Source organism: Oculina patagonica, chromosome 3, assembly GCF_052425735.1.
Source record: "Oculina patagonica isolate OP01 chromosome 3, crgOcupat, whole genome shotgun sequence".
NCBI classification, from domain to species: Eukaryota; Metazoa; Cnidaria; class Anthozoa; order Scleractinia; family Oculinidae; genus Oculina; species Oculina patagonica.
This window is the reverse complement of record NC_135760.1, coordinates 23,975,812-23,992,934: the sequence shown is the minus strand read 5'-3', so window position 1 is coordinate 23,992,934 and position 17,123 is coordinate 23,975,812. Positions and strand designations below refer to the sequence as shown.

The window sequence follows — 17,123 nt, the reverse complement described above, 5'->3', positions numbered from 1 at the left end:
TTACATGTAAGTACCCTGAGAAGAGATAGATTTTGTGAATCACGTAATAATGCCCGGCAAAATTATTGTCTTTGGAAATGTTGACAAACAAGAAAACCCTTTCATTACGCATTATATATATCACAAAAACGTTTAGAGATATTATACAGAAAAATGTACCGCTAGGAAATCAGATGGATATACTTTTTTTGCATTTTTTGGTCAGAAACAGATCGACGTCTCTAAGCAATCTGTATTTATGTGCTTTTTCATGTTGTAATTTTAATCATAACACTTCATTAACAAGTTTATAAAATCTACAATACGAAATGTTCTTGTATTAAGGGCATTTGTAATAATCAAATGTCATAAAACATATACGTATATATTAATTAAAAATACAAATCACTGCTATATTTGTATTGGACTTGAACAAATAATATATATTAGGCGAAATTGTATTTCATTCCAATAGTGCTCATATTGTGCATAAGTTCTTATTTACTTAGGCCTAATTTAGGCGAATGTAATTGGTTTATAAATTACACAGGAAAAGCAAGACGCAAGTAAAACCTCTTGTTTTAGTGGTGTATTTTTTCGGAGCTCGAATTTCGTTCGGTGAATGAATTAGGCCTTATTATTTATCTAGCGTTCAGTTTCACTGAAATCTGAAATAGTTGTAAGATTCCTCGAATGCCTGAATGAAAATCAAAGATCTCTTCGAGATATCGACTTTTTTTGCATGAGGTTAGTATGAGTAGAAGGTTTATCCTGGGCATTGTTGTTCGAACATATCATGGAAGAATTCAAACGTCTTTCAGTTCAACCTTTTTTTATTTTCGCGGAGTAAATGCCGCTTCTCCTCGCGTTATTCTTTACCTTACGGCTACACATGCCATTTCTAACGACTACATTTCCAGCAAAACAGTTGCTGTTATTTTTCTAATGGCGATCGATGCATTTACTTCTGAACAGAAGAAACGTTTAACGTTTACTGCTTCCACCGGAAGTAATTTCACAACAGGCTACAAAAACACTTATAAATATCACTTAACACATTTAATGATGTTGCAATTAGCGAAGCGCACTAATGACGTCACAGAATTTGACCCCGGGTGTGAGTCAAAATTCGGACAAACAAACCGCTCTCTGTAAGAGCAATGTATGGTTGGCGGGCACTTTGGAGGCATATTTAGCGATTGTTTCACAAAACCATGGCCAGATTGGCTCGGAATTCGAGAGAAAGCTTTACCTGTGCAACGTAGAAAGCTCAAACCGTGGTTTGAAACAAAAGGTTTGTCAAACAGAGCGATTATTCAATAAATGTGTAAAATGTTTTACTCTCAGTTATTGAATGGATTATAAAGGCCCGATTTGCTGCCGGGATTTGCTGAAAGAAAACATTTATTTTTATGAGAAATGCAAAACGTTTACACTGTTCTTAGTGGCACATTTTCCAACACAACAGAGCTAACCTCAGATTTATGCCACCACAAAATTACACAAAGAAACGCTCGTCCGATCGGTCCCCTTGCCTGACACGAATATTTTAAGAGGTCAATTTCGTTACACAATTGTCGCGGCAAATACTATTTAATATACACTGATCGAGCTCGGCAGCTGTAGCTGCAGTCTGTAATAGTAATGGGGATAAATAACAGCTTTATTAAAATCAAACCCGCCGTCAATTCCATTAGAAAGGCGTTTGAATAGCATAATATTTTCGCCCTCTATCTATCATGTGTCGAAACAGATAGGATGACCGGCGATCAGTGCCGTCAAATTCGGGAAGAATTCTGAATTTCTTGCAACCGACGATCTTTCCGGTGCCTAAATGAAGCAAACATACAAGTGCTATCCTTCGCAATTATATAATTCGATAGTAATTCGCTATCCGCCGCTTAAATTTCTCGGCAGCCTGAATAATTTTGCAGTGGGAATCAAGGTGTTATTGCCGGATCTTCGACTAATAAATTCAATTTTGGGCCATTTTTTGGATACCTTCAATCTGTTTTCACTTACTAAAGCAAAAATGTTTGGAATCTATCATTTTTCGAGCCTTTCGAGAATCTCGGCCTCACATTGTGCCTTTCTCGCCCCTTTTTTCTTGTCAAGAATGCGTCCCCTCCATACAAAGCCTTTGCCCAAACTAAAATTGTTGTCCGACTCACGCGGGGGGGGGGGGGGGGGGGGTATCATGTGGCGAAATCTATTTTTAGTAATAGTGCGCTTCGCTAGATGATGTTGCAATTCTAAATTGTGCAACTCAGCAGAAATAATCAATTGTCACGAAATGAGTTCCCTTTGGTTAACTATTAGCAACGTTTTAGTGTGTGAAAGACTTGTACGAGTACAAATTTGCGTTGTTAATCGTTTTAGGTTAAATTAATATTAGCGCCTAAAGACTTGTACTAGTAAAAATTGCGTTCTTAATCGTTTTAAAGTTCACTGCCTTCGAGCGCTGAACCGCTTACATTCTTAATTGGTTATGTGACGTAAGATTTGGGCTACTCACGTTTTTGATTCTTATATAATGTTTGTAAATTTGACAAGTCACGTTTTTTCTACAAGAACGGAAGTGCTGAAGCACAATTGTGCAACTCAGCAGAAATAATCAATTGTCACGAAATGAGTTTCCTTTGGTTAACTATTAGCAACGTTTTAGTGTGTGAAAGACTTGTACGAGTACAAATTTGCGTTGTTAATCGTTTTAGGTTAAATTAATATTAGCGCCTAAAGACTTGTACTAGTAAAAATTGCGTTCTTAATCGTTTTAAAGTTCACTGCCTTCGAGCGCTGAACCGCTTACATTCTTAATTGGTTATGTGACGTAAGATTTGGGCTACTCACGTTTTTGATTCTTATATAATGTTTGTAAATTTGACAAGTCACGTTTTTTCAACATGAACGGAAGTGCTGAAGCACAACTATAGAGTGACACTTTACAAGTCACGCGCTTTGATCACCCACAGCGGAAAGTAGTCCCTTGAGAGTTAACAAGAATGCGATCCCTTCCAGTTCAGATTTGAGTCCACGTAAACGCTATTCTCCTACTTTTTTGCTTGAAAACAAGCAAAAAAACTCGAAAAAAGTAACTGGTTTGGTTGAAAAGTGTATCTAAAACCCCTGAAATATCTGGGTAAAGAAATGGCAATAGACTGTTTTTTTTTTTGTAGCTCGACAAATAAGAAATCTATTTTACAATGCAAACAACATTGATTCAGGGGAGGTGGAGGAAAATATGTTTCGTCACTAGGTTCAACCTAATTAGAAGAGTGTCTGATTTTAAAGGTTAAAAAAAGTCGTACATTCTTGAGAACTTTCACCTTTAAAAACCGAGGCGGTCTCCTTTCCGTTGCACTTCCCAAATTAAATATATTTTTTTACGTGTTATGTATAAACTATTTTAATCATAAAATTCAAAACAAAATAACGTTACTTCCAATTTCAGAGACAGGTGTCTTTAGTCAATATCATTTTTAACGTAAGGTCTAAAACAAAATAGCTTAACCTCGCTGTGATTTTGGAGACAATTGTCTAAAGTCAATAATATTCTGAGCGCATATCAAGGTCATCACAGGAAGAACTTTGACTGAAGTGGTGAAATCTTGAGAACTTTCACCTTTAAAAAACAGACGTGATCTCCTTTCCATTGCACTTCCCAAATTAAATATTTTTAACGTGTTATTATTAAACTATTTTAATCAGAAAAATCCAAAACAAGATAACTTAACATTCCGGCGATCAGTAACATTTGAGATAAGTGTGTAAAGTCAATATCATTCTGACCATATTTGAAGGTCAAGCAGCAGGTTATTCTAAACTCACTTTTGTGTTTGTGTCCGGAGGGACAGTCAATATAAACACAGACCGTTATTTTCAATGTAAAGTGACCTCATAACAGTAGCCTCTTACAAAACACCTAGCTTTCCATGCAGAATACACGTTCTTTTTAAAAAGACAATTTTACGACAATAAACGTAGTCGAACAAGCAAGATTATGCAAGCTCCTATTTTGAATAAACCAACCAGCTAATAAGCGTTAGTCACTTTTGTTCAACATCCTCTACTTAGTTCCTTGCCGTCGGGTAGGGACAAGGAACTAAGCAACTACCTCGATTTCACATCAATTACAAAAAGGAAAAATACTGAAAATTACGTGAAAATTTTTTTCAAACGAGCCAATTTGCACTGTTTCGTTCAACTAAGTGATAAACTACACAAAAAGTAGGTAACATTTGTTGCAGCGATAAAACTTAATGATTGTAGTGCTTTGTATTGACCCTCCTTTACCGATGAATATTTACTTCTTCTGATCGATACTTAAAGCCGTCTCAGAGACAAGCGTCCTTTGTGCTGCGTGTTAGACTGACACGAGCCATCCGCAAATAAACAAAGTTGAGTTAGTAATCCCCTAACCAAGGGCTGACGCATTATCTCATACATTGTAAAAATCCCTTATAATAATCGATTAATGCAATACAATGTTGTCAACGTGTATGTGATGTCTCAGCGAATGTATAGAAAAGATTCAACTAACTGAAACCATGAAATCGTGAACTGGTTTACACGTGTTTTCCCGCGCTTGGCGCTGGTTGCATTTCAATTGGCTTACCGACTTCCCGTCAGTATGTTTTGATTGGCTGGATGTGTTTACATTGGTTTTGGTCTTACAAGACCTTACAATCAACATTTCATCTGAAATTTGCATTGAGTATTCTAGTGTGATAAACTCTACAAATTCAGATTACAAAGTTGTATTTAGGAAATCTTTTAGCCCAATTGAAGCCGTGCTCAGACTCCCTCCCCCTAAGGAAAAACGGGAGGGATGCTGAATACGGCTACACCTAAGCTAAAAATCTTTAAAAGAACTGATTCATGTGAACAAGCAGTTTTTCATAAGTTTAGCTTTGCTGTTACGTTGGACCCTTGTTACAATTATTTTTAAAGGTTTGTTGAGGCTATTCTAAATTAAATGAACGTTAACCTTTTTTTTAAGTAGTAATATAGAATAGGTTATTCGCTCCTGGTAATATTTAAATCTTAACAGGAACCTTTTACTTTTTTTTATTCAAAGAGGATAGTATGGTCGTTGTTTTCACTACGTTTCTCTCGTTTCTCGCCGTTATTAATAGTTATTTAAAAAGATCCTTAACCTTTATATGTCCCTGTAGTATATTTCGTAAAGTAGCTTCCCTAGGTTTTTAACCTCAAGTTGGAACTTTATTCATAACCAGAACGAGGCTTCATACCTCAATATATTAAAACAGAATATTTCTTTCTAGTATGCTTTGCTATGTAACTGATTAAAATGTCTTTCTGATCAAAATGATTATTTTAGTGCCTTCAATTTTCAGCTTTAACACTCTCATCTCGACTTGTCGGCGCCTAATGATGAAAAGTAATAAGCTTTTCGGTTTTGGGGAAATTAATGTTGCGAAAATATGGGAGGTGCAACAGTATGCGAGTTTTATAAAAGTGGTCACCACTTAGCCATAAAGTTAAACTACCAACTCATATGATAGAAAACCAACTCATCAAAATAGAACTATCAATTTTTTTGTCGAAAATAAAATCAGAAATCAAAATAAAATAAAAGGATTATGAGGATTATCGACTTTATAGGAAGTTGGGTTTTTCGTGTACACTCGTGGTTCATAAATCAAAGCGCCCCGCTTTTGTCATTCTTAACACATTTTAAGAAACATATTTCGGTGTTTTATCAGTCCTAAATGGGTATATTAGGCACAATTATTTTTCAATTTTAAGAAAAGGTTTGGAAATTGGCATTTAATTGCACTCATAATTGTGTGTGTGTGTGTGTTTTTTTTTTTCAACTGACTAAATATGGAAGTAAAATTTTAAATCGAAGTGAATTAAGGCGAGAAAAAAAAAACGTTTGGAAATAAAACTGGCAAAGGTTTTCCATGTCCGATCGTTTGCTTTTTTGATCGTGTCAAGTTATTCAGTTCCGGCAGCGGCGCAAACATGATATAATTTCACCTTACTGATCTTCATACATCTCTTATAGATTCAGTTGAGAGAATTTGCTATTTGATTGTATATGATAAAGTAAATTCCCTATTGCCTGTCAGTTACTTTATTCTTTTGAACTGCATAATAGATGAATTTAGAATTTAAATGCTGATACTGCAACTCGAAATGTAAGGTGCGGTGGCCTAATAGTTAGTGCCTATAGATTTCTATTTATTCATACCATAATCAAAATTCTGTACATATACAATTTTTTAACCCTTTTATTTCAACCCTTATTATTGCGGCTCCTAAGCTCTTCGTGGTAAAATGAATTACCGGTATGTCTATGTCTGTGTCTATGGAGTCCGGATCGAGCATTCCGAGTTCAAGTCCGGGCCGGGGTCATTGTGTTGTGTTCTTGGGCAAGACACGACTTTCACAGTGCGGCTCTCCACAGGGTTGCATAAATTGGTACTAGATCATTGTTTTAGCAACCTGCTTGACAGAATGCTCGGAGTTACTTAAGATGGACTAGCGTCCCATCCAGGGGGAGAAGCAATATTCTTAACCGACCCCATTAGCCGCTTCAAGTGCACCTGGGCTTATAAGCTACTGAGCTTGAAAGGATGTACTGTTTTACTTTACTATTACTTTCACCCTGACATTGAGTAATTGAATTGTATACTCTAACCCTTCAAAATAAAAAGTGAGCGACTAATAAAACTTTCTGAAGAAAATGCTCTTGGGTCAAAGACATTTCCTTCAGTGTTCAAACCACAATAGTTTAACTGTACCGATCTCACTCCAGTTAATTAAACCAAACCATGAAGAAAGCTATGACTCAGACTCTTAAAGCAAGTCATTCGCATGGCTAATCAGTTTTAATTTCTTCCAGGATTTGTCGCCCTTTTGAGTTTTAATAAATATCAATAGGAATCTACAGCGGCACATCCACGGAATGGCTTTTCGTTCATTGTTTCCAGATGATTTGGAATTTAAAAAAAAAAATTAAAAAATGTTAAAAAAATTCATGTTTTTGTTAATAATATTATGATATTCTAGAGGTAAATCGGATAGTAAAATACGTACAGAGTAGCTAAGAAATATTTGCAAAATCCCTATGCCGGAAGCTAGTTTTGCTTAATTGCTTTATTCATTGTTCTTGTTTTATTTCATTTCATATTCAGAAAGGGTTTGGAAAATATAAACAAACACCTGCTGCAAAACCATTTTAATTGACACAAACCGTGCATCCGTTTCGTCTTCGTTGCATGTTTATGTTAAAAGCAATGAACATTTTACTACACAAATTAAAACCATTTCCCTGTACTTTTCAACTCTAGCCACCCTCGCGGCAAAAAAAATGTGAGCTTTGGCACGCGTTCAAGCGATTTTTCTGTTTTTTTGAAGGCAAATATCGCTTGTTATTTTATGTTATGTAGCAGTTAGTCAGGACCGACCGTAATATAAATTCCTTCGTCCTTGGTGTTTTTTTCCCTTTTTCAAAACTCGGGTTCGAAAATATAAATTGCGATGTCTAGTTTACAACTGGAATATCACACTCAAGAGCGTGTTGTTTATATTTTTACAATCCTTATTCAAAAACGACGAACACTGGCTAAGATAAAAATAAATTAAATTAAGCTACAACATTTATTTCAAAACAATTTCAAATTACCTTTTTTCTCCAAAGATAAGAAACAGAAGGATTCCTTCAGTGTTGTTTCCAAATCAGCAACTTCTTTCCGCCCAAAGGTTGTTTCGTCTCTGACAGCAGTGGCTTGGTTTTTAAATCCCTCAGGTTCACCTGTAAAAAATATTTCAAACCAAGATTTTGCCTCATCCTATCAGAAAAGGTCACTTTTAATGAGATTTTAGCCTTCCGACCAAGAAGATGAAATATTCTGACCACCGTGTTGACCATCCTTTTAACGTTGATTCGATCTTAACAAGAGACACAAGTTTTTAAGACAAAGCAATCTGGCAAATGATCTTGGTGCAGTCCTCTGATGGGATTACAATTATGTTTACGTACGCACTTTCCCCTTTAAAAAAGAAATGACTTTTCTGTCTTTAAGGCTTTTAACCTTTGAATACAACATGAAGATAAATCCCATTACCAGTCGTAAGTTAACTCAGCAGTTTTCTAATCACTACGACTTACATCACATTTCTTTCATTTCTAAATTGAATATAAAGGAAGTGAACAATTCGTGAAAAATATAGGCACATAAATTTGTTTGGACGAATTAGAATGCTTCTTTTTTATAATATATCTGACTAAAAATCAGGAAGAATTAAGAAGCACTAAAAGAAAATTTCTAGAATGGATCACTATACCTCGAAAATGTGAAAGATCACCTATGATAACCTCAACACTATCTGATTCAAAATATCTTGTTAGCGCTGAAGCAACACGAAGGTATTTTTTTTTTAAAAAAAATAACAAATAATTAAAAATAACTTTGTAGTACAACTGTGTTAATCGGAGATACTAAGAAAACAATAATTTTGAAGAGTCTTGATCCGATTTTCCTTGCTCAAGACATTCTTTGTAATTTTACCGCACTTTATTGCGGTTTCATAAACCTGTTAAGAATCCCAAAGGCCTGACCAGCTTGCTGTGTACATTAGCATGAACGAAGAATTGAGCCCTAGTTTTCTACACCGTGATCGGACTACCGCGTTTGAATAATACATTTGATATTTTGATATTGAAAATTTTTTGAGGTGAATGGACACTGCTTTGCAGTATTGCTCACCAAGTTTAAAATGCCACCTGGATTTCAATTTTCACTTTTATTTTCCTTTTAGTTTTCTAAATGCAATTTAACTAAATGAAACATCCAGTTTTCTTAAGTCATAGTGCCAATAAAGTTTTTTTCTCCGTCACTCCAATGCTCTGCACACGAAAGTATGCCCGTATGTGCCCTGCAAGCAACTCAGTTGTACAGTACGTAATGGCTCTTTGCTTTGGGAGTATTGTCTTGTTATGAAATTAATCTTCCTTGCTTTTTACATTAACATGAACGAAGAAGACAGCCAGTGATTGGACTACCGGGTTTGAATAGTACATTTTGCCAGTTTAATACGTGCACAATAAAATTGACAAAGTAGTTTGATATTTTGATATTGAAAAATTATGAAGTGCAAAAGAGGCTCTAAAGATTCTTAAAAAGAAAGATATTGCGCTCGCTGTGATAAGTTCAAAGCCATTTGCCTTAGCTCCACGGAAAACACAGAAATTTATCTCCGACGTTCAGGGTTCATAGAAGGAACAAGAAATCAGTTTCTTTTCTCACAAATATTCGTTTAAGTTTAGGAGAACAAGAAAAAGCCGTGGAAACACGAACAAGTCAGATTTACTCTTTTTTTCTTATTAAACACCAATAATAACACCAAGAGAATGCTGGCTAATGAATAATGATGACGATGATGATGATGGTAATAGTAATAGTGATCGAAATAGTAATCGTATTTGTAAAAATAAAACATTTCTTATTTTTTCTTTTGAGCTAGAACGCGTATCGACTGACGGTTTCGGATCATGAGACAATTGTTCCCATTGTTTCCTTCTCTATATACCTTAAAAAGAAACTGTTGAAATTAAAAATCTAAGAAATCGCTCCAAACCAGCTAAAAAAAACACTTCACACTATTGTTTCGTGGGTGGGTGGGCGACTTAACCTTGTGGGGGACCTGTTCTATTGTTTCGCTACCTTGTGCAATTACCTATTCAATGTTTGTTGTACTAAATCTTTAAATAAATAATGGATCAACATTGGAGTACATGTTAGCAATTGTTATTAAAATCCAAGAATAATTTTTCGTAATTTTTGGCTTTATTTATTTTCCTCACACAAAACCTGATATCATTCATATGCAAATCACTCAAGTTGCCAACGGACATTCTCTTGACAAAGGTCAACATTTGATCGAACTACTCGTTCACCTTAATGACTCTAATTCTTCGGAGAATCCGAATTTAATTTCAATCAAAGCAATTGATATCACTCTAGAAATCTGTGATGCGTGATGTACTGCGAGTGTTCTGTGAGCCCTTTGATCATGTTGATTGCGTGTTATTATTCTACGTCACGCACCATTTCACACTTGACACTCGACACGTACATTTTAAAATCACGCGACATAATATAGTTAAGTGAGTCGTCGTGTACGCCGTACGCCGGCGTGTGGATCAAAAGGAGCTTCGAATAATGTACGTTGCCTGGTTTTAAGATCCTACAGAAACACTACTGAATCGAAAAGTTAAACCTTATAAGGTTCTGGTGGGAAGTGTTCGTTTTGAAAAGCAATTTCCAGACGATATCCAGTGATAATGCCCGGGTTAGAGGCCAGTGTCTTCAGCAAGCTGCTGTCCGACGTGTTCACAATCCAAGGAATCTCAACGGTGCTTGTACTAGTGCTGGCATTGCAGTTTCTCAAAAAGCTCCTGTTTCCATCTGACCTGGCCAAACTACCGGGTCCTCGTGTTTGGCCCTTTCCGCTGTGCTCCATTATGTATTTTATATCAGTACGTCGACATGGCGGAGTGCATAATCTGGAGCAATACTCATACCACAAATACGGTAAATTGTGCAGATTGCTGGATCCAGCCGGCGGTGACAAAGTATTAGTGGCGGATCCAGAGATTGTAAAGCAAATTCTTGTGAAAGAGTTTCACAAGTTCCCTGACAGGGGTATGCCTATAAAGCTCGTGCCGCCGCTTAACGCCGAACTTTTCCTCTCCAAGTATCCTCGCTGGAAGAGAATGCGAAAAGTTTTGTCCCCGACATTCAGTGCGGCCAGATTGAAGCAAGTCGTGCCACTGATTTCAGTGGCGTGTGAACGGCTAGAGGCTAAAGTCGAGAAACTTGCGGACACTGGTAAGAGGCAATGGCTTGGAGTGTCTATAATTTGATATTACCAATGAGCTATTAGTTAATGTACTCTCTTTTTCCGCACTTACACATTCTTAATTAAATACTTCTTAATAGTCTAATTATGGCACTTTCTGTAATACTCCTCCAATTCCTCCATCCAATATACAAGAGTATATAAGAGTTTTAGTTCGTCTGCGACGCAGGCTATGTAAATAGGGGCTACCAGGTATATTAATAGAAGTTTTTAATATTATTTATTGTGTGACAAGCGCAAATCAATATTCTTTTAGCGCTTGTTACACAGGCTTGGTAGTAAAAAGGTGAATGGATGGACTAAGTTATTGTCAATGCACTATTTAGCCCTCGAACTGAGAAGACTTGAGAAGAAGCAACTGATGCTAAAAGTAGATTTGCGAAGTAAAATTGTAAAGACTGATTCCACGAATACTGAATCGCTCAAGTGCACGTACAGCGTGCATTGCAGACAGTCTAAACCGCCAGTATAGGATTATAGCGAGGATTTTGTGGCACGTCCGGCTGCCCTTACAGCCCATATTCAGTTAAGGGACGGACCATTATTTTTTTGGAGGGGGGGGGGGGGTGATGAAAAAATTGAAAAAAGTTTGCAGGGCCTGGAAGACAAAATAAATGTTTGCAAACACGATATGTATAACAAAAATAGTAAGAATCGAAAAATGTTTGCAGAGGTGCATATAAGTTGCAGGGAAAATTTCATCCCTCCCCCTCCAAGAAAATAATGGTCTCCCTAAGGTTGTTTTGTATTTTTCTTCCTCGACTGCCAACAAACAAGAAATGACATGTGGAAATCCTAGTGACGTGAAGTAGGTCAAAAATTATAAAAAAATATGTTTTTTGAGAGGCACTAAGCTTGATTCTTGTCGCCCGGAAGAGGATGACTGCTTTAATAGTACGATGGGGAACGTTTACCTGATCCGTCACTTCTTTTCCCGTGAATGGTGAAATGGCTATTTCTTCTCGTGAATCGTTACATAGCTGTGAACCATGAATCGTGAGAACCACGAGAATTCCGAAATGACTGTTGTTAGGAAGATGACTGTTGTTTTAAGGAAAGATGACTCTTGTTTGTTTTTTTTCCTTGTGAATTGTGACTGTAAATCGTGATTCTACTCTTGTGTTCTTTTTCCTCGCGAAATGTGACTGTACAATCGTGATTCTTTCTTCCTTCCAAAAAGTTATCCAGAAAGCATATGAAAGCAAGATAAGGTGTGGTAAATTGCGTGACCAGTGCATGATCGTGACTGATCGTCGTTCTGGGCCCCAGGTCACATTACTCCAATAGATAGTAAAACACTTTTATCCCTTTATCTTGGTTTCGTGAAATGGCTATTTTGTTTTGCGTGAAACGTAAAATGGCCATTTTAACTTTCGTGAAACGTGATCTACACGCCCCTTAATGAAGGTCTGACTGTCTCGTCAAACTGCTTACTCTGATACTCATACTCTTGGCAGGCGAATCTGTTGATGTACCAAAGCTGTCTGCTCTGTTTGTGCTCGATGTTATTCTATCAGCAAACTTTGGAGTCGAAACCAAGGACATTCAGACGAACACTAACGAGGAATTTTTTTGCATCGTGCGCAGCGAGTGTTTAGTCGACCGCTTCTGGCGGCCTTCCTGGGCGTTTTCCCTTTCCTTGCTCCCATTGTGGGAAGGTTTACTGACGTCCTTGGAAATGCTGGGTTGTTCATTAAGATGTCGGAAGAGATAATCAAGCAACGCCGAGAGCTTGCATCTAGCGGCCGACGGGATGTGCTACAGGTAATTAATTACATGCACAACCGTTTTTTTTTTCTAGTTTTCTCCATTATGGAACAAAGTTACGGAACGCCCTTAACCCCGAACTGAAGTGTTAGGCCTCCACTGAGGGGAACAGGGATGGAACATTGGCAAGAGCGTTCGCCTCCCATCATTGTGGCCCAGGGTTCGATTCCAGGAACCAGCGTCATACGTGGGTTGAGTCTGTTGTTGGTTTTCTTCCTTGCTCTTAGGGTTTTTCTCCGGGTTGGCCAGTTTTCCACCCTCCTCAAAAACCAACACTTCTAAATTCCAAATCGACCTGGCAACAGTGTACGAATAGCAACACCGTGGATGTGCCGCTGTAAATTCTTATTTATATATTTTTATTTGGATATTAAGTACTTCTGAAATGGCCAGATTAGCTTTCATTTTTTTAATTTATGATAGGAGATCTTTGAATTTTAGTGATTATTTCAATACAAACATCCCAATGTCCAACTGAATGGAATGTGGGAGATGGCGGACTTTCCGGTCCCTCCCGTAAATCCGAGCCTGATACACTATTAGGCTTGCTCGCGCTTCCCCCTTCGTTTAGCTTGCTTCCTCCCACCCCTTCCTCTCTCCTCCAGGTTTTCTGGACAAACCCCTGTGTATCGGTGTGCATGTTTGTGCGTAATTCTACATCCCCTCATCTTTGTTTAATTTGACCATTGTGCAGCTCATGCTTGAAGCCAATGCCGCCCAGGAGAATGGAGAGAGCAAACTCGGAGTGACGTTGAAATGTCCGGTGCCTCGCTGTCATTTCTTGTGGCCGGTTTTGAGACCACGTACCGCACGCTGTCTGTTGCCTGTTACTTCCTCGCAACTCATCCTCGTGTACAGGAAAAACTGTTTCAGGAAATTCAAAATCGGAAGCAGAATGAAGAAGGCATATCTCTGTACGAATTATCGCAGTCTGTGAACTACCTCGATTGGGTGATGATGGAAACGTTACGCCTTGTTCCCGTCGGCCATCGTCACTTCCGCAAGTGCAGGGAAGCGTGCGATATCAACGGTTTTCACTTCCCGAAAGGTGTTCGTGTCGATATTCCAGCGTATGCAATGCACCGTGACCCGGACATCTGGGCTGATCCGGAAAGATTTGATCCTGAGGTAAGTTTTATTTCAATATCATCTTCCTGCCGGAAAACTGGGAGGGAGGTGACTTGTTGAAAGGGTGAGGGGGACTAAACCTTTCAAACCCAATACCCCCTACAGTAAGAGATACCAGTTTGGCGAGTTTTTATAAATCTGATTTTTAACTATTCTGTGGCATCGCAGGTTTACCATTGTACAAACAGATCATTGTCAGTTTCAACTGAGGAAGTTGCCGTTTTACTTAAAAATTTAAAAAACTACAGTAGAATTTTGGTTTCTCGAAACTCCCGATTTTTTAAACCAATTTTCGTTTCCCTTGGATTGCACTTCTCTGTAATTTTACCCCCGACTTCTCAAATCTCTCGATTTTTCGAAGCAATTTACGTTTCCCCTGTAGGATCGAGAAATCTGGATTCTTCTGTATACAGAAGCCTTGCGTATCTGACATGTATAACAGTTTTCTCCGTCTCGGAGTTCGGTCAGGTGACTGATATGCAAATAATTTCTGTCATTCAAGAGATTTTCCCCTGAAGAGGAGGCCAAACGTCATCCATTTTCCTATCTACCGTTTGGACAAGGGCCCAGGATATGCATCGGCCAGCGGTTTGCGATGTTGGTTATGAAAATCGCGTTGGTGAAGATCTTGGACAAATACGAGTTCACCCGATCACCAGAAACCAAAGATACCCTTCCACTGGTTAGCACTCACATGCTTCAAGCACAGGACACCATATACATCACATTTAAAGCAAGAGAATAAGAACGCACAAATTTGAATTGGTTTTAGTGGGGGATTTTTTTTAACTAGACTTTTTCAGCTAGTTTTTTTTGTTCTTAGGCATTGATTGGGTTTTGGATAGAGCTTATGTCTTGAACTCAGTCAGATAGGTTTGTTGCAGTTTGTACATGTCATATCACTTTAGTGGATTATACGCACTGTGTATTATATGTAAGTTGATTAGCTCGATGACATGTGTCAGGATTCCGGAGTCAGAATGTGCGCCACACTGTAAATCTATCGAATCGTTTTCATTCGGCTGTTGCGCTATTCCATCAGGTGCAATTTAATTTTTGACAGATTTAAGACACACAAAATTGACTCGAACGCACTCCGCTAATCTATGATTACTACTAGTATATTTGTTAGTTCCTCGCCGGAACAACAAATAGAACTTAAAACAGTCATATAAAAGTGCTAGGTTGAAGGGGGTTTGTCACGGAATTTAACAGATTTTTGAACAGCCAAAATTTATATTTGTGTTGTAGGAAACCTAAAAATAATGGTTCATTTAAGGATGGAAATGGATTGCAACTTGAAAAATTGTGGCTAACCTATTCAAGCTGTTTTCCGCGTCTTCTAAAAAAATCGGTATTTACAGTCGTAGTTTGATTTCTATCCGAGTAGGTTAAATAAGTTCCAGAAGGTGTTCAAAGATAATTTTTCCACGGGCTAAGTTGCCTTTCACTAATTTCAGAACACTTTAGACCAAAAAATCTGAAAAATCTTCATAACAAAGGTTGATAGAGCACTAAACATGTATAAGAATAACAGTTTCACATGTAATATGAATAAGAGTAGGGTGCCCACTGTAATGATAATCAAGTTTTTCTCTCTTGCAATATCTGCTCTTTAAACAATGCCACAAAAACCATAGCCTTGTATTTTGCATTATTAAAAACTAGCAATAGTATATTGCAATTCCTGCGCTTTGATTGGTTGACAGCCAATGGTATATGAGCTTATATACCATCGACCACAAAAATGGTATCCGATACTCGTCAACGAAAACAGCTGGGGAGCTGAAATATTGCAATTCTTCGGGTGTTATTAATAAAAGAATTATTCCACTCGCTCTTTTTGGATATGAGATCGATATAGCCAACTCGGCGCTGCGCCCCTCGTTGGCTATCTACCATCTCATAACCAACTCGCGCTCGTGGAATAATTGTTAAATATTCAAAAAGTCACCTTTCCCTAAATTACATCAGGGGCCGAAATTAAAAATGATCGAAGATTTCTGGCATTTAGTTTGAAATACCAATATTTAATATTTAAACTTATTCAATATTTAATATTTAAACTTGTTTTTTCTCCAAATCCAGCAAAACCTGCCAGTTTGAAACTTGAAACGTACAGTTTCGAAAAAATGCCAGCACGTGGAATCAACCTAATATTCACTCCAGGTCCAAAATAATCCAATAAGAAAGTGTCACATGAGGCACTGAAATATAGATTTTCGGCCCTTACGTTAAAACACCACCACCTATAGAAAAGCTTATTTCCCTCCAGATCCAGCAAAACCTGCCAGTTTTAAACTGGAAACGTACAGTTTGAACCTTTTTGGAAAAATGCCATCACGTGGATTCAGCCTAATATTCACTCCAGGTCCAAAAGAATCGAATAACAAAGTGTCAAATGAGGCACTAAAAATAAAGATTTTCGGCCCTTGCATAGAAATACCACCGCCTTTATTAGAGCTTTTTTTCTCTCCAGATCCAGCCAAATCTGTGAGTTTAAAACTTGAAACGTACAGTTTGAGCCCTTTTGGAAAAATGCCATCACGTGGATTCAGCCTAATGTTTACTTCAGGTCCAAAAGAATTGAATACGAAAGTGTCACGTGAGGCACTGAAAATGAAGATTTTCGGCAATTGCGTTGTCATACCACCACCTATTTCAAGCTTATTTTCTCTCCAGATCCAACAAAATCTGCCAGTTTGAAACTTGAAACGTACAGTTTGTGCTTTATGAAAAAATGCCATCACGTGGATTCAGCCTAATGTTTACTCTAGGTCCAAAAGAATTGAATACGAAAGTGTTACGTAAGGCACTGAAAATGAAGATTTTCGGCCATTGCGTTGTCATACCACCACCTACATTAAAGCTTATTTTCCTTCCAGATCCAGCCAAATCTGCCAGTTTGAAACTTGAAACGTACAGTTTAGGCCTTTATGAAAAAGTGCCATCACTTGAATTCAACCTTATATTCACTTCAGGTCCAAACGAATCGAATAACAAAGGATCACACGAGGCCGCACTGAAAATGAAGATTTTCGGCCCTTGCGTTTAATAAAATACCACCACCTATAGTAAAGCTTATTTTCTTTCCAGATCCAACCAAATCTGTAAGTTTGAAACTCGAAATGTTCCGTGTGAGCCTTTTGGAAAAATGCCATCACGTGGATCCAGCCTAATGTTCACTCCAGGTCCAAAAGAACCAAATAAGAAAGTGTCATATGAGGCACTGAAAATAAAGATTATCGAACCATTGCGTTAAAATACCACCACGTATATAAAAGGTTATTTTCTCTCCAGATCCTGCAAAATCTGCCAGTTTGAAACTTGGAACGTACAGTTTGGGCCTTTGTGGA

At 37.7% G+C, this 17,123-nt stretch overlaps 3 protein-coding genes across 4 annotated transcripts in view; 2 read left to right on the top strand and 1 right to left on the bottom strand.

The window, feature by feature from the left end:
• LOC144647128 (ran-specific GTPase-activating protein-like) overlaps positions 1 to 17,123 on the top strand; it is a 71,694-nt gene that overhangs the window by 38,955 nt on the left and 15,616 nt on the right. The window lies entirely within an intron of this gene.
• Positions 1 to 17,123, bottom strand: part of LOC144647100 (nitric oxide synthase 3-like) — a 68,895-nt gene that overhangs the window by 45,139 nt on the left and 6,633 nt on the right. The window contains exon 2 of the mRNA XM_078506849.1: positions 7,634 to 7,762. The gene's annotated coding sequence lies outside the window, so the exon portion shown is untranslated. The remainder of the gene's footprint in view (positions 1 to 7,633; positions 7,763 to 17,123) is intronic.
• LOC144647097 (cytochrome P450 3A41-like) lies at positions 10,003 to 15,697 on the top strand. 2 transcript variants are annotated; one of them, XM_078506847.1, is made up of 4 exons: positions 10,003 to 10,841; positions 12,330 to 12,636; positions 13,334 to 13,767; positions 14,270 to 15,697. In XM_078506847.1, the coding sequence occupies exons 3-4, from the start codon at positions 13,396 to 13,398 to the stop codon at positions 14,510 to 14,512; spliced, it is 615 nt and encodes a 204-aa protein (XP_078362973.1). In that variant the 5' UTR covers positions 10,003 to 10,841; positions 12,330 to 12,636; positions 13,334 to 13,395; the 3' UTR covers positions 14,513 to 15,697. The 2 variants fall into 2 exon arrangements, with proteins under 2 accessions (XP_078362973.1, XP_078362972.1); XM_078506846.1 differs by lacking the exons at positions 13,334 to 13,767; positions 14,270 to 15,697 and having other exon boundaries at positions 12,330 to 12,635.

Excerpts from the sequence above, each read along its gene's own strand:
- LOC144647097 (XM_078506846.1), top strand. The coding sequence starts at position 10,295 with ATGCCCGGGTTAGAGGCCAGTGTCTTCAGCAAGCTGCTGTCCGACGTG. Across the intron at positions 10,842-12,329 it reads CGAGAAACTTGCGGACACTG|GCGAATCTGTTGATGTACCA; the intron begins GTAAGAGGCAAT and ends TACTCTTGGCAG.